Raw genomic sequence first — 23,701 nt, 5'->3', positions numbered from 1 at the left:
TCTATTTTCTGTACCTTTTAAGACTACAAATCCCACAATCCAGCACAATTTTTTGTATTGTTATATTTAATGGTAATTTATTATGTACTATTGTATTTCAATGTATTTTATCATGTTGTAAGCCGCCCCGAGGTTTCGGCAAGGGGCGGCATAGAAATGTTATAATAATAATAATAATAATATAATAATAATAATAATAATAATTCAGCCAAGTCCACATGCATGAAAGTACCTGGGGACATTGACTGGAAGGAATATTTATCTCTCCGCTGTGCTGCCCCCTCCGCAAGCTGAAACCAAGAGCCCGGACAGATTTTTCCATGGAAAGTTGTCATGGCTCCACCAGAACTAATTTTGGAATGGCGCTTTTCTTGGGGGCGTTTTGCACTTTCCCCAGTCAAGGTACAGGAGCAGGAGAAAGGCAGTAACTGGAAAGAAGCAGTGGCAGAAATGTGAAGCGACAAAGAAGGACATTTGGTGGGTGTGCGGCTCCGTTCCCGCTTCTTGCAGCCCACACCTCCTCTGGGTGCCTCAGTGTTGCTCCTTGTTGCGCACGTTGTTCTGTGCGTAGCAATTCCCCGAGCCCTTTGTTAACAGCCACAACCACAACCACTGACATACCTGTGTTTGTCTTCTTCCAAACAGGGACAGAGAGGATACCTTGGCCCGTCTGGTCATCCTGGAGACCAGGTGAGTGCCTCGCTCTTAAACGTTCTGTCCTGAAAATGCCTTAAACCTCACGATGACCCTGCCAGGCTCGTGCAGCTGGAATCCCAGTGCTGGGGGTATTCTTCAGGTCCTTGGATCTGTGCACCCCACCGCTTAATTGCTATGCAGCGGGCAATTTTCGAGCTGCATTGCTCCCGGGAAGAGTTAATGCCCCTTCCTAAGCTTCAAGATACATGCACCAGCCCCAAAATCTTCCTCTTAACCTTCTTGGGATCATCAGAGCCGGCACGCAAATTAATAGCATTCTGTGCTTTATTTAAGAGGCATTTCATTGGCGCCGCCTTCTGCAAATTTCTGATAAATCCTAGGGATGCTATGCAAGTTTGCACTTACAAACCAGCATTTGCAGCTGCTGGCAGATTTGTTCCTTAAGGGCCAGTCCCCGGAAACTCAAGCGAGCGGCCCATGCCCTGGCGAGTGGCATCCGCAGGCATGCGTTGCTTGGCCCGGAAATCAGCTGAGCTAATTTCCCCCTAATCAGGAAATAGCTGGGCTGCTTTCCAGGCCCATCTGAGTGGCTTGCTGAAATGAATAGCTCCATTCATCGCGTGTGGAAGATGGAGGTTGCCATCCGACGCAGTCAGTCCCATTGAACCCAGTGGGACTGACTTCCGAGTAGACATTCCTAGGGTTGTGCTATTTGAAGAGGTGGCACTCTGGAAAGCAGGTGGTGGGAGGCGAGCAGGAGCCCACCAGGAAAGGACCGCTTGAGCCGCAGAATTAAAAAATCAAAAAAGCTTGTTTGGCTGCCTCTGGAGAGTCGCTGGAAGCCACGCTGGCACTTCCGATCCAGCAGTTGCCTCAGCGGACCGTGCCGCTCCCTTGATTTTGTGGAGATGCGCTGCTTCACACGTGGCAGAGCCGTGCGATGGCACTCCCTCCCGCATGCTCTAAGGGCGGCCACCCATTCGGGTGGCTTTCATGGGAGGGCACAAATTCACCGAGAAGGACTTGCCCGTGCGGTTCCCGTGGGTACCGTTCGGTAGTAACGGCTGAACTGGAGCGGAAGGAGCTTTTGGCCCTCCCGGTGTCACATCCGTTTGTCCACTGAGTGAGTGAGAACCCTGCAGTCCGATCCAGTGTGGCCCTCCTTATATCCCCCCATGTCTTTTTGTCCCGTTGCGTCTCCAAAGCCGGGTTGCAAATCTTCAAAGGACAACTTAGCTTCTCATCTTCTCTGGAAAGCCCCCTGCCCCCCACCCCTGCGCCAGGTCATAACCATGCTGAGGTCTACAACTTCAGGTTCAGGGATGGGGGACGGGGGCCTTCCAGAGGTTGGCAGTCTGTAATAGAGGCCGGTGGGGGATGATGGGAGTTGCTGCCCCCCTGAACAAATGCACTTTCCCCCTCCTCCTGGTGCAACCCTTTCTCCAGCCTGGTGCCTCCCGCACACTCAACATTTTGTAATGCAGTTCAAGAGGAACCCGAGCTGTTGCGACCTGCTCTGCCAAGGATTCTCCTCGAAGACTGATGCACGTCCTTAAAGGGGCGCCTCCCGTAGACTTTCCCCTGCGGGGCTCTGCTGAGGTTTCCAGGGGACAGAACAGCCAAGGGCTGCCCTGGACCAGGGAAGCTCCATTGGCAGGGCAGAATGACCAGTGCCGGCTAGAGCATGAGCGCATGTTCCCTTCCTAATGGGGCTGGGGAGCTCTCGAGAGCAATGGCGGCAATGCAGGCCATGAAAGCACATAAGGCGTCAGAGCCACATCCATGCTCTCCACCGGCGTTCCAGTCTGGTCCCCCCCCAGGGTCCCCCTCGATTCTGTTGCTGCTGCGCTCAGTTCCATGGACCCAACCAATCTAGCGTCCACGATGGGTGAAGCGTTTTCTAGTGTCTGCAGAATAGCTGTAATCACGTTCTTTCTCCGACTGTGCAGTTACCTTTCAGCTGGAGTGGACTGAATGCCTTCTTAACAAGCAAGGCTATAATTCAACTTTCTCCTACGCTCACTTCACCCCCCTTTTCTGTTTGAATAAGTGTGATGTTTACTGGGCGTGTGCGCATGTGGTTCCCCCCCCCCTTTTTAAACCAACACCCAATGAATAGCAGAGCTTGTTAAGGCTGCCATGAAAGAATATTATACATGAATTTGCTAGAGCTGAAAAGTAGCTGAAGCTTGCACAGGGGGTTCTGCATGCAACAAGCATTTTATTGCTTTATTTAATACAAGGGTTGGCTATTGGGTGGTACAGAATGCATAAATAGATAAATCGGGGGGGGGGCATATTGGCCCCAATGGGGTGGTCACATTGTGGACAAGATTTGATAGGGGGAGACACGACCCCCTCCCCCAGCTCACACATCTTTGGGGGGTGGAGGGAAGTGTCTATGTTCACTTCCCAGCAGTCCCTGCACTGCAGGATTTTGGGGTGGGGGACATGAGGTGAAAGACGCTCTGTCATTCCCTGCCCCCCTGCCCCAGGGCTCTTGCTCTGCCACAGCAAAGAGATCTGGATCCACGTAGCGACGTGAAAAGGTGTGACTTCACTGCCTCGGTTCAGCCTTTTAAAATCCAGTCTGATTTTGATGTTCCAGGCAACCTGCGCTGTTACCTGAGAGGCCGAAATGACACTGACCATGTGCAGAAGGCCTGGGGCAGTCACCAGGTTTTGCAGAAGTGCATGCGATCATTAGGGAAAAGGAAACCTTGAAGGATGTTAGGAAAAAGAAAACTCTTGCTCTTCCAGAAATAAACCAAAAGGAATGGCAATTCCCTGGGGAAGGGGGTGCTGGGAAAAGAAAGGCCCGCAGGTGGAGGGAGACCAAAGGAGCGACTGGGCTGATCAGTGCCCTGAGCTGCTTCCGTGGCTCCCTTGCCCTTTCATCCCAGCTTTTGGGCCAAGGAAGCTGGATGAAAGGGCATTGTCACAGGCCCCGATACATCTTGCAACCAGACTGAATTCTTCCCACTTCTCCCTCCCCTTCCCCATTTCTCTTTTTTGGCAGGGTGAACGAGGGCTCGACGGAAACCCGGGTGCCAAAGGTTATCCTGGCAGGCAGGTGCAGTAAATCTTACCGTGCTGTGCAGCACAGGGATGGGGGGCGGGGGGCAGGCAGGTAGAGGATGACTGCGTCCCTCAGTCCCAGTCGATTTGGGCCCACTCCCACTGGGCTTGCACTGCCTCTATTCCTCGCATGCAGAAAGGCAGCCTCTCAGGGAGAATGCTCCTGAAATGCTCTTTGTTTTATGTTTGGGGAAATATATTCAGGAAAAGGTTCGCCTCCTGGGTAGGGCTGAGGGTGGAGAGACATCCGCTGAGCACAAAGAGAGCTTCCCTGGCCAAATCCTTTCCTCTTCTCTGCCCTGTGCTGCAGAGGTCTGTGGGAAGCGAACTGAGTGTGTGTGTGTGTGTGAAAGAGAGAGAGAGAGAGAGAGAGAGAGAGAGAGAGAGAGAGAGAGAAGATTCCCAGGGCACAGCTGCTTGTCCAGCTGAGCTGCAGCCCCTCCAAGATGCGCTTCTGCTGTGGGGCAGCTGCAGTTAAGTCAGACTGCCCTGCCCGTGTGTCCATGCGATGCTGGGTCAGGCGCTCAGCCAGCCCCCATGAATTCGGAGGTGGCCACCCTAACTCTGAGAATTGCCCCTATGGGGCCAGCTTGACATCCTTACAAGCAAGGGGTCCAGCTCTGTTCACACACAGAGGGAGAGTCCTGTTAGATCAGAGGAAAAAATCCATCCCAGACCAGCATACTGTCCCCAGCCGTGGCCAGCCAGATTCTGGCCGAGTCAAGCTTAGGTAGCTGCCGAGAGTAAGGTCCAGGAGCTGCAAGCTGGGAACACTGGATGCCGGTGGCACCTGGGCAAAACCTCAGCTGTGGTGGGAAGTCCTTTCATAGTTCTTCTGGGTTGGTGAGAGGGAACCAATACAGTGGGTGGGGCACCCCAGACCTGGGAACATCTTGCTGCCCACGGAAGGCTTCTGGTCTGCTGGCTTAACCATGTGGAACAGCAGCAAGAAGCTCTGGGTATTCCTGCCTTCTTCCATGCTCCCCTGAGGCTGGCTAGGGAAACTTGATAGCAAGACTGAAGCAGGAAGTCAGGTCAAGACAGGAAGAAAGCAGGACCTTGGATAGCTCCTGAAGGACAACAGGAGGGTGTTGTCTCAGCAGGGAATGGACGCCAAGAAAAGTTTCTTAGGTAGGTTGACAAGATCTGCAGTGTGGTCAGGTCTGCCTCTGCTGGAGGAGGTGCCTGATAGGATCGCCTGAGCCTTCTGCAAGCCTGGGGGAGACAGAGGCTGCTCCTCAGAGCCAGAGGATGATGGGAGGGCTGTGTCCAGTGGCCAGCAGGGCCCGGGATAAGGCACTGATTGCTCTGCTCACGAAAGGCAGCCCATGCCTTGTCCACACTGAACTCTTTTGCACCCTGGAAGGGTCGGGGGCTGGAGTTCACTACTTTTCCTGGCTTTAGCCCCAACACCTCTTAAGATTCCCAACTTGGGTGTGAAACTAGCGGCTCTCCCGCATGGCTTGGCCACAGCAGCTGGTTTTCCGAAGTAAGCTGAAGGCTGTTGTTGGACCCAACCTGTGCCAGTCGTCAGCTGGGGGGGTCTTACCAGAATGTCTTCTTCTGGCCCACATTGCTGGGCTGACTTCACTCCAGGGCAGGTGGTACCAGGGCATCTAAAATCGCTAAGGTACTACGAAGAAGCATATTACTTGGTGCCGGTTTCTGGGGAACATGCGCAGGTGAGTGCTGCTGTGCTCATGTCCTGCTTGTGGGCTTCCCATTTGGGGTCTGGTTGGCCCCTGAAAGAAGGCAAGGCTGGACTGGATACATCTTTGGTTTGATCCCGTATGGGTCACCCTTTGCTCCTAAACTCGGGAATTTGACTACCATGAGCTGCAGCGATAACCACCAGCTTAGATGGCTGGAAAAGGGAGGTAGCTAAATTGATGGAGGAGAACGCAGCTATTCATGGATTCCCTCCAGGATCAGAGGAAGCATGCCCCTACAGCCCAGTTGCTGGGGACATGAGCAGGCAGGTGCTTGTGCACTGTTGCTTCAGTGCTTCCTGTTGGGGCATCGAGTTGGCCTCTGTGGGAACAAAAGGCTGGATTTGAAAGGCTGGATTTTCCACACACCCAGCCTGGCTTTTCTTGTAGCTCTCAGTCGCCTACCGGTGAACACCACTGCTTTTTCCCCATCTCCTCAGTCAAGCTGCTCACTCTGCATGTGTGTGCTCAGGACATTATATTCTGACGTGACTGCATCTTTTTAATTCAGCACAGTCCACTGGGGCTGATCTTGAACAGACATGGAATAATTCCCATCTCTGTTGGACATACAAATTTCTGCATAGTCATCACCCACAAAAATTAGTCTGCTGTGCTTTCAGATGATGGTGGTGATTATTATCATTATCCCCTGCCCCCCGCCCCCCTGGACATTCCTTTCTAGCTATCTGTTGGACCAGCTCCCACATCACAGTGGAGCCTCCATTTTGGCACTGTTTGCAGAAAGTTGTAAGCGATAGCATCTTCACATTTATCTGTCTTTTGTTTGTTCTTCTTCTCTTGTGTTTCAGGGCCTACCTGGACCGATAGGGGAACCTGGTCCAAAGGGAAGCCGGGTAAGTAAGAGAGAGTTCCTCGCCTTGCCATTTTCCACCGCCGCTCACATTTCTGTTGACCTCAAAGGCCTCACTGGACGCTACTTTTTAAAATGGGGTGGGGGGGGAGGGCAGGGGGCAGAATTCTTACCAGTCCAACCATATTTCTCCTCCAGGTCACTTCTCTCCCCTCACTTTGCTTTCCAAAGTGCTTTTCAGCTATGGGTTTGTTGACATCTGCTTTCCTTTTGTACAAACACACACAAAATCTTGCACTGTGAGTGGGAAGTAGCTATGGGGTTTCTGATAATATGGCGCAGAGAAGCAGATGGCAGCAAAAGGGTTAAAACCCTCCCACTTGTTGGTTCAAACACGCTGTGTCCCAAAACTGCTTTCCTTCAGAAAAAAGCACCCGTATGCAGATACCATGAGGCTGGTTTCCTAAATTACTTGTGGCTGATGGGCAACTGAGTGTGTGTGTTTTGGCCATAATACGAGGAGCAAGTTTCTAGGTCTCACAGAAGCACAGAGAAATGTGAAGAGGGCAAAGGCAGCACGAGAGAAATTCACAAGCTGTTTCTGAATGTATCTATTACTCAGGGGAAAACGTTTGCCCAAATTGTTCCTTTTATCATCACAACACCCCTACGAGGTAGGTCAGTCTGCAGCTGAGTGGAGGCTTGAACCTAGTCGCAGCTCAAGGCTCAAGCCACAGCACCGGCAGGCAGGGCTTGTCCTTCGGGCCAAAGGATCGCCTCCTCCTTCACAGCGCTGCTTCTCAGTCCAGCCGGCCAACCAGCGCCAAGGAACAGCTGGGATGGACCTGTGTGTCTGGCCTCAGAGACCACAGAGGAAAATTCCCTTGCCTTCCTGGAAATGGACATTCTGTGGCCGGCCCTACATAGGATCTATTTTGGGGTGCCCCCATGGCATCCCCGCAAAGTTCCCGATGTGCCCAGCACCCCAGCACGGGGGAGGAAGCTGGTGCCAGGGCCACTGGCAGCCTGGGCTCTGCAGGGCAGGGATGGCTTGTCAGAAAACATGCCAGCAATTTAGGGATCTCCCCAGCACAAGACGGAGCACCGGATTCAGCTTGGCCTCCACGTGGGGCCGAGTGAGAAGCCAGGATGCTGAGGGGCTCGGAGGGACTGTGCATCTTCCGGCTGCTCAGGGAGACTCCGTTCCAGAATATTTCTCTCCCCAAGGAGAAAGGCGCCCTTCCGGGGAGAAAGCGTTTGCTCCCGGCTATCCGAACGGGAGCCTCCGTTATTCTAGGACCGGAAACTGCAGAGGACCTGCCACTGAGGGAAAACGGCACAGAGGCAGCGGAAGTCTGGTTGCTTTTCAGAGCAATTTGGTGCGGCTCTCTTGGGCTCCAGAGGCCAGTCCGAACGGACACTCGAGTCTGCTCCTGCAGGGCTTTGAAAACAGCCTGCCTGGCGGAGGGTTGCCTGCCTCACCCCTTCCTAGTGGCGGAGGGTTGCCTGCATTGCCCCTTCCTAGCGGCAAGCTCTCATCTCAAAGCCACACGGGCCAGTTGCAGTGGCCACATCCCCGCTTGGGTGGGGTTGCCTAGCTGAGCGCTGAGGTTTCTTGAGGCGCACAGCCGGGCTGCCGCCGCCGCCGAGATCCCACCCCACCTCTTCTTGAGGGAGCCTGGAAGACGAGCTGCAGCTTCACCGCCTCCTGCTCTCCGACTGTAATTAGAGATGGCCAGGCAGGGAGCTCACTGAGCGCACCTTCTTCCCCTGGGAGCTCTAAGTGCTCCCAGCTGCCTCCCGTCCCAGGAAACGGCAAGCCATAAGCAAGAGTTGCCTCTCTCTCCGGTTCTCATCCTTGCACAGGGGGAGACAGTGGGGTGCCTGAGGGAAAAGGGGCTGATCGGGCTTTGGCATCCTGGAAAGCAAGCCCATCCCCATAGCTGCTCTTTCTGAGTCGAATGGAGAAAGAACAGAGTGAGAAACACACATTTTTCCAAACGTGAAGTGGTGTGACTGTGGTTACTCAGTGGCGATGTGAGTTTGTGCATGCTCAGGGGTACTCTTGGCATTCATTGATCACTCCTGAGAGCAAATAAAGTTGCTGAGGGATGTCTGGAGCTAAGACAGCGAGGAAGGGGATCTGTGTCTTCCTGGAACCAACATTCCCTCCGTGGGAAAACTCTGCAACATCTTGGTGCAGATCTTTCTTTCTGTTGTAGCATGTTTGTTATATTATTGTTCATATACATTTCTCCTGCAGTGGGGCCTGTCGAAGCACATAAACAGGGCTTTGGGTGTAGAGTTTTAAAGAAGGGGCTTGAAAAAAGAAAAAAGAGATTTGAATTGGGCCCAGGAACAAACGGGTAGCCAGCACTGATGTTTCGAAATGGGTGTTCATAGGCACGTGAGGGGGGTGTCACACGGAGGTGGGCAGAGACCTGTTCTCCCTGCAGAGGCAGGCAGGATGCGCTCCAACGGAGCAACGCTCAGGAGCCAAGGATCCATTTGGATGCCAGGAAGCACTTCCTGACGGTTGGGACCCCCAGGGTGTGGAATGGGCTTCTACGAGAGGTCGTGGAGGCCCCATTGGTGAGGGTGTTCAAGGATAGGCTGGACGTGCACATGGTGGGCATGTCCTGAGCGGAGCCGGCTGGAGCCGGGGGGTCAGACTACATGGCCCCAGAGACTCCTCCTGCCTCACTCAGTCCTGGCCTCAATCCATGTGTGTCAGCAGCTCTGCATTCTGCACTCGCTGAAGCTTCTGGGCCTTCTGCAGGGACAGCCCCGTTCACAGATGGCTACAAGCTTCTGCAGCCGCCTCGTCTGCAGAGGTGGGCCTTTCCTCCCACAGTCGCGATCCAGAGAGGGGCCTGGGGTTGTTGTGATGGGAGCAGAGAGCGTGCAGACTGGCTGGCAAGTGCAGAAAAAGGCGAGCCGAGAATCCGGCAGGACAATTGGGTTTGGAAGGAGCCACGCGGTTTGGTGTGAGAGGAAGGATCACCTTTCAACTAGGATTGTGGTGCAGAGAGAGGAGAAAGTTTAGGCCTCCTGGCCCGTATTCCCACGGAGTTCGGTGTCGGGTTAAGGGATACACCTCTTGCCTGTGCTGTGAAAAGGTCTTTTCCCGATTCACTCCACAGCTCCCTCTTCTCCAACCTGCAGCCCTCCTGGCTGGTGGCCTGTGGGAACCTGGCGGGGCCGTGGCTTGCCGAGCGCCGCAGCGGCCGCGGATTCTCGGTGTCTCTGATGTCTGCAGATACATTTCTTCCCCGGCCAGGTGGTGAAGCAGGTGCTGCCCGCGGCAACGTCGCCCTGTCCGGCTAACCTGGACCCGAGCTCGGTTTCCTCCCAGGTGCACCCCGAGCCGGCCGAGGTCAGCGCCCCGCTGGCCGCGCCTTCCTCCCGGAGTCCTCGCTCGCGATCCCTGGCGTGAGGGTATGTGCCCTTGGACTACATCGTGGAAGGCAGCACCATGCAGTCCATGGGCATATACACTTGCTTCAAGGTTTAGCTCGTCACGGCTGCCCCGGAGCCAGCGCTGGAGAACGCTCAGCTTGTTCCAGAGGACGGGACCCCCATGCCTCGCCCCGTCCCGCCACTTCAGAGGGGACAAACACTCTTTGCTCTCTCTCTCCTTCGCAGGGATACATCGGCTCTCCAGGATTGTTCGGGCTGCCAGGAGCTGATGGAGAACGAGTGAGTATTCCGGCAGGACGGAACCGTCCCACCGTTGTCTTCCTCGCTCCTCTTTGGCCGGTGTCGGTCCTGTGGGGGCTTGGCTTTCTCCTCTTTGTGCAGCGATAGGGCCTGCCTTGCCGCCTGGAGGCCAAATTCCCCAGGGCCGAAAGCAGTGCACGAAAGAGGGGTGGGGAATGGCGCCCCCGATACCAGCATTCAGACTGAAAGTCGCTCCGCTTCGGGGAAGCTCTTCGGCTTCTTGAATGGCGGGCAAGCGAGGTGCAGGCAAGCTGGGAAATGGCCAGATGATTGTGGGAAATAGAGTGTGGCTGCCCGGCCAATTGGTCCGCAAGTAAATTCCCACCCAGACCTCGTTGTTTATCCTGTTTTCTCAGCCACAAAGCGACCAAAGACGAGCAAACGACCCTTTGCTTGTCGGATTCAGACTCTCCTGAATATGGTCTGTGCACTTGTGTGCAGGCAGGTGGGTGAGTGGGTAGAATTGTCCGACCTGGCCAGGAAATGATTTTTGCATTTATTATATTGCCGTCAGTCTTGAGCTTTCTTGCCTAGAGCTGAGAAAGCAAGTGAGATCAATCTGAGCCGTGGCAGAGGAGGGAGAGTTTGCTTGCACAGCGCTTTAAGCAAAATCCGGCAAGAAACATTCACAGCCCGCAAGCACCCATTTCCAGAGTGAAAGCAAGGCTTTTGGCCCCAGGAAAGTATGAAAGGGCCCTGTTTGGGGCAGGCAGAAGCAGCCAGCAAGCTAAGCTCGGCAACATCTAAATTTGCGAGAGTACTTCTTTTGCACTGAAGAAGAGTCGAGGGAGCTCCAGAACATTTTAGAATGAAAGTTTGGATGAATTATCTCATCTTCTCCTCCCCATTCCCAGGTGGCACAGTCGGGGGGGGGGGTGGTGGTGAAGGTCCCCAGGGATGGAGCCTGGCTCAACCACTGCCCCCCGCCCCCCGGCATGGAGCCCACCTCAATCCCCATAGCGTAATCTCAGCGATGATGCGAGAAGAACTTCTAGGTTAAATAAATAAAGATTAAAAGTCCGCCCTGGAGGAGCTTGCATGGGCCCATATCCCCCATTCTGCCATCACAACAACCTTGTGAGGTGGGTCAGGCTGGGACCAGAGGAGGCACCAGGCGTTTTTGGCTGCAGCTGCCCTAAGTCCCCACCAACAAGGCAAACTCTCATTTGTGCTCTAGCGTGTCGTAGTCCAAGACTCCCAGAGGGCACCTGTTGCTTGCTTATTCCTGAGATCTCCCAGTAAGCTTTTTGGCCCTTCCAGGGACCTGAACCCAGCTCTCCCCTTCTCTAGCCCAGCATCCCCTCTCCAGAAAAACATGCTCAAATGGGTCTGTTCTGCTCTGGGCCATCGGCACGTCCAAAACTTCAGCAAGACGAGAGAGAGAGAGAGAGAGAGAGAGAGAGAGATCCTGCTTGTGCCTTTAAGAAATTTGCTAATGCTTCAGAGCACTGATTTAATGCTTGTGTAACCAAATCAGAAACATAAACAGAAGGTTCTCTAGCGAGCGCCTTGGCAGCCGACTTCATTTGGTTCCAGACCAGTAGCTTGATTTTTCCTCCTGCTAAGCTCAGCCTCCGCTTCCTGGCCCTGGCCGGGACCACTGGCCTGTGTGTGCACACGCATGCGTTGGTGCGCTTGCGAGCCTCAGCAGGAAGGGTTCGGGCGAGAAGGCCGTGCCGAACCAATTTCCTGCTTTGCTTTTCTCTCGCTGCTGACAGTAAGCCATTGACATTTTGGCCCGTGCGGTTTTTCCTTTTAATTTCCCATTTTGTTTTGCTCCGTTCGTCCCCCCTCCTTCCAGCCTCCGCAAGACTTTAACACTCATTCCTTGTCCCTCTTTCTGTTTCTTTTGCAGGGGGTCTCCGGAGTGCCTGGGAAGAGGGGCGAGATGGGTAGGCCGGTAAAGTTTTTCCTCCGTCTATTATGCAGACTTTGTTCAAAGTAAAAATTGTGGGTGCGTGGGTGGGTGGGTGCTTGGGGAAAGGTTGGAGGTGGGCATCTTGCTTGGCTGTGTGTGTCCGACGGCACGAGGGCACATAAAATGGTAAACGGTTGGTTTGGAAAGGCACTGCTTCTGCTCCTGTGTCCCTGGTATTCCTGATTCATCCTTTCTTTGTTTTCTGAGGTGAAGGCCATTGGTTTTTAAGCTCGTTCTACCATGCACATCTCAGCAGCTTCTGGAGCAGCTGAGACGTGTTCACACCCTTGCACTTTGAATGCCCAGTGGTAGCGGGCTAAATTTGCGCAGTTTTTCTTCCGTGGTGCACCCTGAGCTGCGGATGCGTTAGCGAAGTCTGCCCTTCCGTGCTTGGCTCTCTGTCACGTTCCTGGTGAAACCAAAGACAAAAGTGAGGACAGAAGAGCCTAGGATTCCAGGCTCTCTTGTCCTTCTCACGGCCTTATAGAAATCGGGGTGCGGCCACGCTGGGAATACTGTGCTCAGTTCTGGTCGCCTAACCTGAAAATAGTCCGTACTGAGTTTGAAACAGGATAGAGAAGGGCAACGGAAATGATCAGAGGGCTGAAGTGGCTCCCAAAAAGGGCTGATTGGCTTGCAAGAAAGGCAAGGAAGGGGAGACAGGAGAGAGGTGTTTATAATAATGCATGGTGTGGAGAAGAGGGGAGAAAATTTTCCCCTTTGAACCCGGGGTCATCCATGAAGCTGGTGGGTGGGAAGCTGAGGACAGCTCAAAGGAAGTCCTTCTTCACACGGTGTGTCCTGAAACACTGGAATTGGCTGCCACGGGAGGTGGCGATGGCCACGCATCTGAGAGTACGCGAAGTGACGTTTCTGCATTCAGCCATGGCGCCCAGGGCTGAAGAAGGATTCCTCTGCCCAGCTTTTTTGCATGGTATGGTCGGGGCAGCAAAGAGTCTCAGGCTGGCCCTCTCCTGGCAGTAAACACCGTTCCTTACGTGCTCAATGCTCTCTGGAATAAAAAAGGACCAGGGGTGGGAATGAAGGAGAAACCGCCATCTGCTAGAGTGACTGACCCACCGGTTTTAGCAGCGGGTTCTCAAGAGCAGAACCGTAGAGACAGGAACAAAATGAGAAAGGAATAAGTTTACTTCTGACTTAAAAGTAAACTGAACAAAGCCACTGTTGTTGACTGCAGCAGGGTTTTGAAGTTGGAAAACTTCTTTTCTGCTTCCCATCCTCCTTGTATAGCAGCATTTTATCTTGCAAATGAGCTCTCCCAGCCCCCGTGCCCCAGGGGACGCTGGGGTTCTCTTTTATAGAAGTCAGGATTTTCCTCCTCCTCTTTTGATTTCCACTGTCCAGCCAGACATGCAGCATACAAGCAGTCGTTGCAAATATTTTAAATAGATGCAGCTCATTTCAGTAGCACAGCTACAGCCCAGTCCAACATTTTGGACAGTTTTGCTTTCTCCCGTGTATCCAGCTTAAAGGCAACCCCAGTGAAAATAATAAAATGCAAAATAAATATTCAGGGAGGTAGACATGCGAAGTTTGTGGATGGGTAGAAACAATCACCAGGCTTGCCTTAATTGTGGACTGTGTGGTCAGGACTGGATTTATTTTGCTTTCGTTGTATTCATTTGCTTGACTATATTTAAAAGTGAGACAAAGTCTATTAATGTTGCATTGTATGTCAAAAATAAATACTCCAATTGAGCCATGAAAACTCAGGGATGATCCCATGAATATGGGAATGCAGAACCCCTGGGTGTCAGGTGTTTGACTTGCCCTCTCCTCCTCCATATCCCTCAACCATTGTGGCTGGGCTGATGGGAGTTGTAGTAGAGCAACATCTGTGGATACAAGAATCACAGGATTTTACCCAGTATAAAATGAAATTTTATAAAATTTATAAAATTTTAAATTTATAAAAAATTATAAAATTTTATAATATATATTATATTATATATAATAAATTTTATATATAAATTTATAAAAAATTATAAAAATTTAATAAAAATTATAAAATATAAAATTGGATGAACTGCACAAAGGTCGACATTAAGGCTAAATCATACTTATAAGAACTCTGCTTGATTGGATTGGTAACCTGTCAAACCCAGGCATGTGGCACGAATCCAGATTTGCTTGTATCTCGGCCTCGTTCCATGTGGACCGTGGCCCTTTGGGTGAACTATACCTACTTTCTGGCCCCACGAGTGCCAGCATGCATACCCTGAGGAACCAGGAAAAAATAGTCCGGCCCTGCTTTAATCCTCCATTCACACAACCATATGCCTCCAGGAGCTCAGGGCTGCATAAAGGCTTTGGCCTTTGCTGCCAGCTCCTTCGGCAACCCACGTCCACACAGAGCAGGAGCGAGCAACTCATGGGCCCCCCAGATGGTTTGGCCCACAGCGCCCCACAAGCAGGCTGCGAAATGCTTCCCAAGAAGCACATGGACGTTTCAAATCCACTCCGTTGCGTCTTCAGCTAAAAAACTATCGGGTAGCAGATGTGGACAAGCCTTCTCCTTTGCTGGAATCCCTCGAGACCTTCAGGAGCACCAGCAAGTAAAGCAAAAACGATCCTCGGTAAAAGAAAAGCGAGCCATTCACAATGCCCTTCTGTAGCACCGCTGTTGCATCTTCCAGGAGATACATCATCGGACTTCACCGGGAGCCTTTCTAGAGCAGAGCTGCCCAGGTCTGTGGATCAGTGCTGCATCGGTTCTCCAGGGCTTCTGAAACCTTCCTGAGTGTCTGTCTCCCCTCCCCGCTCATCTCTCTCTGTAAATGGAACAATGCAAACAGAGGCGAAGGGAGGACTCCAAGTCAGTTGTTGATACATCCCCAACTCGTGATTGCTATAAAGTCTCGATAGATGGAGCAGCGGGATCTTCGTTGGCCACATTGTGTGGGCCTTCTGGAATGATGTAAGAATGTGAAAAAGGATTAAAATAGAAACACTGGCCATGAGTCAGAGGTTGAACCCTTTCCAGGGGTGTTCAGCTCAGCAGGGACCAGAAGAACATAATGAGTCGGTCTTGGATATGGCCTTTCAGCAAGATGTCCCTCCCTGCCTCCTACTCTGCTCCTTTCTTTCCCGACACATCGGGCATGCAGAACGGAGTGGGCGCACGCTAATTCCTGGGTGGTGGTGACCGTGGCAACGCGTTTGTGAGAATATCATTTATTTTCTCCTTCCACACAGTGGGAAAGCCCGTGGGTTCCTTTCAGCTTCCTTTGGGTAGCCTGAGTGTCTTGCGGTGTATTTTTATACAATATCAACCGCAGAGCATCATCTCACAACTCCCCGGCCATCCAACTGAAAACCGCACCATTAAAAATCCCCGTCCTCAGGGGTCAGATTAGGAAAGGGGCTCGAAAGACACAATTGGCACAATTGCTGTCGATCCAAAACCCAAGGAACACGAGAGGTCTTATTCCCAAACCAAACCAGAGAGCTCAGTTTTGGTTTCTGTTAGCAGTTAGTCCTGTGCAAATATAGACAGAAAAAGGCCTCTAACTCCCAGCATCCTCCAGCCAGCGCTGCCCCTTCTATTTTTTGCTTCCTTCCAGTCTTAAGTTTGGCTTTTCTTGAAGGCCGGGAAATAATAATGCAAACAATAGTTATGGTAAAACTGCACACAATTTAATGCACATTTAATGTTCTAGGAATGCAGTTGTGCCTAGTGAACACACAACTGCATGCAATTTCGTGGACACACTGCTTGTGATTTTCACTGCAAGCTGCACTGGTGTGTGCATGTTTCCTTAATATGCAAGGTTTGGTGGCTGACAAATGCTATGGCAAAATATGTGGATTTTGAAGGACACCCGAATTTTGGTTTGCCTATTGGTGCAAAAGAACGACTTTAGGTAATGCGAAGGGAGTGGATTCTTCTGCATTCCTTGGCCACACCTGATGTGTGGATGTGAGACTAATTATGCAGTCTTATGGAAATCAGGGTCTCATGAAGACCCTCTAAATGATAAGACCTAAAGAAACCCATGGATACCTTTCTTTGCTTCTGAAACACTAACAAGTAAATAGGGGCTTAAAGGCAGCAAATGCATGCATGGCTTTCCCAGGTGACATTTCTGGATCAGCAGACGAGCCAACGATGACAATGAAGGAGGAGGTGACTCTGGAAAGGGCAGGGTGAGAATGTGAGGAACGGCCAGCCACTGCTGTTTATTGTATCTCTGCAATCCTATCATTATTATTTTTATTGATCAATCGATTTTATTTCTATTTTGCCCAGTAGCCAACGCTCCCTGGGCAATTCACAACACTTCATAAAATACAGCACACGGATACAATAAAAATTGCATAAATGCAATTTTATTAAGCGTACTCATGCAAGATAGCCTTGTTGTGGAGGTATTTGAGGGCAGCGTGCAACGCAGTGGGCAAGGGATTCGCCGCTGGTGGAGTTTAGACGCTTTAGAATGGATTTGTTCATCTGGATCGAGCCAGCAGCCTGCAGTTTTGCACTCTCTTTGGGGTGTGGCTACGGGAAATGCTGCGGCAGGTGCAAGCCCTTCCAAACTTGCCACCACTCCCCTGGCTGAACCAATTTTGTCTGGATTGGCGCTCATTTTTCTGCTTTTGTGATCAGCTAAGCTGCACAGGTAGATGCAGGATTTGTGTTCAGTGCCACTGCCCATGAAAGGGAACAGCACTGCTGTGCCAAGATGCCAACTTGTCTCTGACTTAGGGCGACCCTATGAACGAATGCCGTTCAAAATATCCTGTTCTTGCAAACTCAGCTCTGGCTTCCTTTATGGGATGGATCCATCTCCTATTTGGTCTTCCTCCTCCTGCTTTCAACTTTCTGTAGCATTAGGGGCTTCTCCAGGGAGTCTTGCCTTCTCCTTATGTGCCTGAAGTATGAAAGCTTCAGTTTTGTCATCTTTGCTTCTAGGGAAGGTTCTGGCTTGATTGGATCTAGAACCCACCTGCTTGGCATTCTGTCAGTCCAGGGTATTCACAGAACTCTCCTCCAACACCCTGTTTCGAGCTCATCCATTTTCTTCCCGCCAGATTTCTTGGCTGTCCAGCTTTGACACACAAACACAGTGATCGGGAATGCAAGAATGTGGAAGATCTTGGCCTTGGTGGAAGTTCTTGGCTAGAGAAACCATCTTCTGCTTGATGACCTTTTCTAGTTCCTTCATCACTGCCCTTCCAAGTCTCTGCCTTCTAATTTCTTGGCTGCAGCCTTCCTTTGAATGGACGATTGAGCCAAAGGGAAAGGGAAGCCCCAGTCCAGATGTCCCAGTTGGAGATGGCTCTTAGGCTGTGCATCACCCATGCTCCAAGCCATTGTCCTCCTCATTACTGGATGATGCTCATCGGGGGATGTGTATCTTATCTATGCCCAACAGCTGAGCTTCTCAGAGCCATCTAGTTGCTGCAACTTTTGGAGACAGAAAGATCACAATCCTAGGCAGCAGAGTATTTCCACCTACTGAAGTCCTTCCAATGGGTCTGGATTTGGGATTGCCAAAGAGGCCACTTTAATCTGTTTTCTCCTTTTCCTGAAATTAAGCTCAGTTCAGTCATCACAATTATTCTTAAAGCTTGTAGGAACATTCAGAAACATTTCTGTGTGCCTCTCTCCCAATGCACACATCTTTTGCATAATATTTCCCTAACGTTGTGCTTTTTGGAACGTTCTGTTCACCAAGAGACACAATTTTCAGGCTGTGTTTTGAATTGAGAGCTCCCTGGTAAATGAGCGAGCAAATTTGACCGGTTTGCCCACTATCTCAAAAAGGAAAAACTGCATTGAAATGGAAACCACTTGAAGTTCCCCCTATCCCCATGTGCTCTAATGGATCCGATTAGTAGGCGGTTGGGTGCTTAGATCAGGATTTGTCCTGTCAACCTCTTGCAAGGGCTTTTTGTGTTTGGAGCTGCTGGTTCCCCAGGCCAGAGATGTAGCATTTGGTTCTATGGTTGTTTCATGACCTGCCATGTGGTGGGGCTGCAGTTTTTAAGAATCGAAGGACGTGATGGGTGGATAATGTGGGGCGGGGAGGGGGGGATTTTGCTCGGTCTTGAGTGTGGATGCTGTTGCTTTCTGCCTTTGCAGAACCTGTCCCTCTGCAATTCCCACAGGCTGCAGTCTGTTCGACTCTGACTGCCCCATTCATTTTGGAAACGGGAAAGCTATGTTACTTCGAGAGCAATCCTTCCAAGATGGATGTGGCCAACATAAGCTTTGGGGGGTTGGTTGTTTATTTTATTCCCTTTCTGTCTTTTCTCTCTGCTTTAAATCAATCCCATACGTGATCCCTCACCTCTGCAAGCTCTCCCCCTTTTAGTGAAAAAACGGTTTGATTTGCAGATTCCGTGCCCATGGGGAACGTCCACTGGGCACCGGCTCACCTGGTTGCAGCCAACTGGCAGATATTGGCTTTCTCCGGCGAGACCTGAGGGGTGGGTGGCTCGGAAAGCGCCGTGGCTGAGCCAACAGGAAAATAAAAACCCTATTTTTGGAGAAGGAGCCAAATGGTGTGATGGGCCGGCCAGAACTGCTGGAGGCATTTGCCAGATAACCTCTTTCCCCGCTAGAGTAATGCGGGGGGAGTTGGAGTCATGCCAGGTTTACGTTTTGCCGGAAGAGCCCAGCCTATTTGGGTGCCCTCTGTGTGGCATTTCCACACGAGGCACGCGTGGCCCGCTCCACAAATCATGGCCACCCTCATTTTCCCCATCCGTGCTGCTAAAGACAAAACATTGCGCATGGTTGCCTGATCTGAGAATGGCCATCATGTACATGGACATGCCGTGTTTTGCGACAGTGATGCTCTGAGGACAGAGGGAACAAGCGACATCACAGGCCGTCTTTATTATTTATTTATTTTGTGAGTGTCTTGTGACTTTTGGCGCCTGCCCTGCATGCACAGAGGGCGGCGCTTTGGCGTCCTAACCTTCCGAGGGGCTTTTGAAGAAAAAGGGCTGGGTGACTTCTCTGTCTTTCGACTGGTGCCAAACTGCATTGCGTTTCTGCAGCCTCACACTCTTTGTGTATGGATTTGTGGAAGGTTTGTTTTCCCATCATAGGATCCAAATTTTAGAACAGGAATGGGCCTTGGTGATCATGATGTTCATCTCGCTGCCCCCGCAGAGCTCTTTCCATGACGTCGTCCATGTTTGATGGTCCTCCAGCCTGTGCTGAAATTCCTCCATTTAGCGTGTTCTTTTGTGGAGCTGTTCCTTCTATTATGAAATTTCTCCCAAAGCTTACTCACAAATTGCTTCCCTGCAATTTCTGGCCATTGCAACCCATCGTGCATTAGCTTTTACTGCTGATGAGCTGCTCAGTGTGAGACTTAACCCGCTTTGAACGTGCATTTATGGGAGTGTTGTGCTTATTTTTTTAGGGACTTTATCTTTTAAAAGGGAGGTGTACATGCCTGCTAGCTAAGAGTCAGCTTCAGAGTAGGGAATGTACACTGGGATAAACCTTGGGAAGAAGTCTTGAGGCGATCCAGATGTGATGAGGTCAAACCCATGGCTAGGACCATTGAATCTGTCAGAACCAAAGGACAAACCCAAAGTTAAGACTAAAGTTACAGAATGCAGGAACACACCCGAACTCAGGAAGGTCCTGCAGCTGCTGCGAGGCTCCCACCAGAAGACCAAGTCTTTTATAAGCCTCTCAGCTTCCTTTCTTGGGAGACATCGAATGGATCTTGTCAGTGCTCCTCAGAGGGCTTCAGTGATGAATCCTTGGATCCTGAAGTGCTTCGGAAAAGAGAGCTTATTTCCTGATTTGGCTGCCACGGTGCGGGCAAAATGGAAGGCAGTTTGGAGGATGACTTGGTTAAATGTGGTTTATTGTGCAATCGTAGGACAGAAAGTTTGGTGTGTGGGTTGTATGTGTCTAACGCTGTGTGTGGGGGGAAGCGTTTATCAAGTTCTCCAGTAAGCCAGCCCCCACCCTTAGGCTTTCAGTCTAAACAACATTAGATGGTTTAGAAAGGTTCAGAAAGGAAACAGAGAAAACAGAAACACTGGCACCAGGCCTTAAAGTAAAATGCTACTTCTGAAACAACCAGCAGGAATGGAAACGGTTCAGAAAAAAGGCAAAACCTGATGGAACGATCCGATTTAGCAGACGTGATCAAGAAGCCCCGCTTCCCATTGCTTCTTTGCTGAAGGAAATGCAGCTTCCAGGTGTCCGGAAACTGATGGGGCTGATTTCCCCACTGCGCTGACAGAATGGCCCCCGACAGCCCTCTTTTCCTACTAAGGCCACATCGAAACTTCTCTGGCTTCTGCTCCTCATCCTTCTCACACCCCCGAGCGGTGCGTATTTCTCACACTGCCTTGACTTTGTTCTCCACTGATTGATCTTGGGCCGACTTTCAAAGGCCTCCTGTTCTCAGAGGCTTCCCTCTCTGAGCATGGTGATATTTCAATGTGTTGATGGACGCTGGAGGAGATTCCTCACCAACCTCCAGTTTTAGAGGTGGCTCATCGTTAAATGTCTCCACTGGTCCCAGAGGAATGATTACAAAATGGGTTACTTACTGCAAAGGGGCAGGCTCACCATGGCAGCTTTGGCAAATGTTTGGCAAGAGCCGGGGGTCAGACTAGATGGCCCGAGGGACCCCTTCTGACTCGCTCTGTTTCTATGTTACACTACCGATGTGTGAGGAACCTGGTTTGTGGCTGGGAATCCATAGAATTTCCTCAGCTTGGCTCCCTGGAGTCTGGCTTCTTCCTCTCTGGCCTGAACGTTCACATGGGCATCTGGCAGGAGGTGAGTCCAAGTGAGTTCGAGAGGCTCCCTTGTGCACACACTGGCTGCTCCTCATGTACCTGTTGTGCAAGCAGAATTCTGCATCCACACACGTGGCTTGCAAAGTCTGTGTACTTTGCACTAAGAATTGCATACCATTCATACCTTGTGCAAAGAACTAGGTAGAGAAAAGCGTTGAGCAGAGAAGCTGGTAGCCTTCCACGATGTCTGCAGACTCCTCCTTGGCTTGTCGCACTTTCTGGCGGGGGCTGAGCATGGGAAGGAAGAATAGCAAGTGGATTCTGGCTAGATCTTCATGTTCTCAGTGTATACTAACAACAACAGAAGCCTAACTCACAGCCAGATCATTTCCCACCACTCTCGCCATTCAGCGAACACCTCTACCACCCTGGGATTCCACCAGCAAGAATGCCATGTAGCTGCTTTGCAGAGAGGAAAAAAATCCACTTAAGTACTGGCCAGAAAACGGAGCTGCAGCGGATGTGATTCGCATACGATGTCGCCAAGATGGCTTCGGTGGAAGGACGATGGGCTGATGAGTGATCTCAGTTGTGGAGGGCTGGCCGGGAAACTGGGAAACACACAGGGAAACAGCCGGATGCATTTCTCTGGAGAAGCTGGTCCAAAGAATTGCGGGAGAATTCGCTTGCTTTAAAGTTGGTGAGCGTGTTGTACCAAAGCGATTAGCGGTGGGCGTCCACTTGGCTGGCTTTGAAAGGGAGCGGGACCAATTCACGGGGGAGGAAGTGAACCGGGGCTGCTCGCCCGGGTGGTCTGTGTTCCTCCAATATCGGGGGAGGTGTGCCTTTGCAGGGTGGCGTCACAGGGCCATTTCACACTGGGGCACCTGGTTGTTGAGTGGGCTTACGCAGGCCTAGTCCTCGTCAGCCTTGCTTTGGTTCGACCTGATCCAGCATGGCTCGTCCGACATTCTGACTTCCATCCATTAAAATCAGTAACGGAGCTCTACAGAGTTGGACAGCTGTATCTTGAATCCAGCTCCCAGCCTCCGTTTTGGTCCAGGAGGAAAACCAGTGATGGTTCCTCAAGGTTCTCTCGCCGACCTAGAGATTTGGGGGGAATTAGATCTTTGTCGGAACCTTACTGTCCACCATACTGGCCCATCTCAGAAAGCTGCAACGTAGTTCTTGGCAGATTTCTAAATGTGTCAGAGGACACATTTATTATTATTATTGTTATTATTATTATTATTATTATTAGACAGCTTATTTGCCGCCCCCTTCTCATAAGCCTCAGGGTGGCTTACAATCATTAAAATCCCACATATAAATACAAAAAACCCCCCCAAACAAACGAGGGCAAGAAAACATGCGTGCGGATGCATATCAAAGTACACGCTTGCATATGTATGATGTACGGAATTTTAAAATTGGCAACCCGGTGCAGAAGTTGAATAGATTGTGAGCTAAAAGGCAGTGATGTGCCTGGAGTGAAAATAGACCGATTTGGGCTATCTAATTTCAGTCCCTCTTTTCCACACAGCTGCATTTGGCCATCATGGTTGAGTTGAGAAAAATATGTCAAATCTCAACTGGAATGTGGGATTTCTATTCTATTTTAAGCATTTGTATTCACTAAATTAGCTATCCCAAGAATCTGCATTTCCCCAAGCGCTTTTTTGAGGCAGCTCAATGCCCTGCAGGCATTTTGGACTTCAGTGCCCATCAGGCACAGCCAGCGGGGTCAAGGATCAGGAATGCTGGGAGATAAGGTCCAAAAGTCTGGAGGTCACCAGTTGAGAAAGGAGGGTTTTGGGATATCAGAGGAAAATAGGATATAAATGCAGTGTGATAACCACGATCAGTTTATGATAAGAAACCTCAGTCGATCGTCATAGTTTGAATTTGGAAAAAAGGCTTTAATTTTTACTTGCTTAAAATAATCCTTCAGTGTATTCCCAATGGTTGGATTCAGGAATTTCTGAAGGAATGTGGATGCAAGAGGTACGGAACTTGGCAAGCCGATACTTACAATGGCTCGGGACACGGCCCAGCCTTGCTAACATATTCTGCTATTTGGGATCACAGTGCCCGTCCACTCCAGCCGTCATCTGGAGGGCATCGGACTGGCCGATGTGGAGATTTTCTCGCAAACTAAACGGGCAATTAACATCTAAACAAGAAAGTGCCAGCAGCGTTGATGCCTCTCCTGTTCTTTTCCTAATTGTTTTTCTTTCCAAACCCAAGCCTTTCGCAAAGAGCGGAGGATGAATGTACAGATTCTAGCAAGCTGTTCGTTGCTGCCTCTCCCTACTTGGCGAGAGCAGGCTGGGAGCCCCACAGTGCCCAGCTGGGGAGCTGCCCAGCATTCCTGCTTGCAGCCATGCCCAGCAACCCAAAGCAAATACATGCGAAAGCGGCAGCGCTGGCGTCGTCTTGCTTGTGTGTGTGGCACACAATGCAAGACGGACACACAGCTGCTGCACTAAAGGGCGGGGAATACACAGGCAGTGTGAGTCCGAATTCTGTAGAACGGCAGGTGGGAAACACGGTAAACCGGTGAGGTGTGCTGTGTAAACAGAGGGACCTTTTTGCAGACTGGAGCAGAAATATCTGACCTTGAAACCTTAGAACATGAGCACGTGCATGAGGGCTCGCTGATCACCCACCCATGGAACGTTTTGGATAGGAAAGGGCCCTCCCCATCTCCCCCTGCCTCAGCATTTTAACTGGGGTGTCAGGAATTAACCCCGGACATCCCCGAAACTATTTGATTTTGCAGGTTATCTGACGCATTTTGGTCTGTTGTGCATCGCTTGACACAATCGGAATTTGCCTTTGCAATTATTGGCAGAAATTCACAGCTGCTCACATCCACCCCCCCGAAGACATGCAGGGAGCATGATGTCTAATGGGGCAGGATGAAAAGCAAAATAAAAACAAAACAGAAATAATAAATAAACGCACAGGGACCCTCGACATAGGCAAACACCCCCAAATGTATATTTTTGCACTTTCGTCAGGGGTGGGGGATGGCAGATTTTCATTTCAAGTCTGTAT

General features: G+C 50.9%; 1 protein-coding gene across 1 annotated transcript in view; it reads left to right on the top strand.

The window, feature by feature from the left end:
- Nucleotides 1-23,701, top strand: part of COL27A1 (collagen type XXVII alpha 1 chain) — a 165,651-nt gene that overhangs the window by 39,776 nt on the left and 102,174 nt on the right. Inside the window, exons 8-12 of the mRNA XM_044439980.1 lie at nt 646-690; nt 3,677-3,730; nt 6,257-6,301; nt 9,904-9,957; nt 11,834-11,878. Coding sequence (XP_044295915.1) covers nt 646-690; nt 3,677-3,730; nt 6,257-6,301; nt 9,904-9,957; nt 11,834-11,878 — 243 coding nt within the window. The remainder of the gene's footprint in view (nt 1-645; nt 691-3,676; nt 3,731-6,256; nt 6,302-9,903; nt 9,958-11,833; nt 11,879-23,701) is intronic.

This window comes from Varanus komodoensis, unplaced genomic scaffold, assembly GCF_004798865.1.
Source record: "Varanus komodoensis strain SLA01 unplaced genomic scaffold, ASM479886v1 scaffold36, whole genome shotgun sequence".
In the NCBI taxonomy this organism is placed as follows: domain Eukaryota; kingdom Metazoa; phylum Chordata; class Lepidosauria; order Squamata; family Varanidae; genus Varanus; species Varanus komodoensis.
The sequence above is the reverse complement of the archived record's forward strand: the minus strand, read 5'-3'. Positions and strand labels throughout refer to the sequence as shown.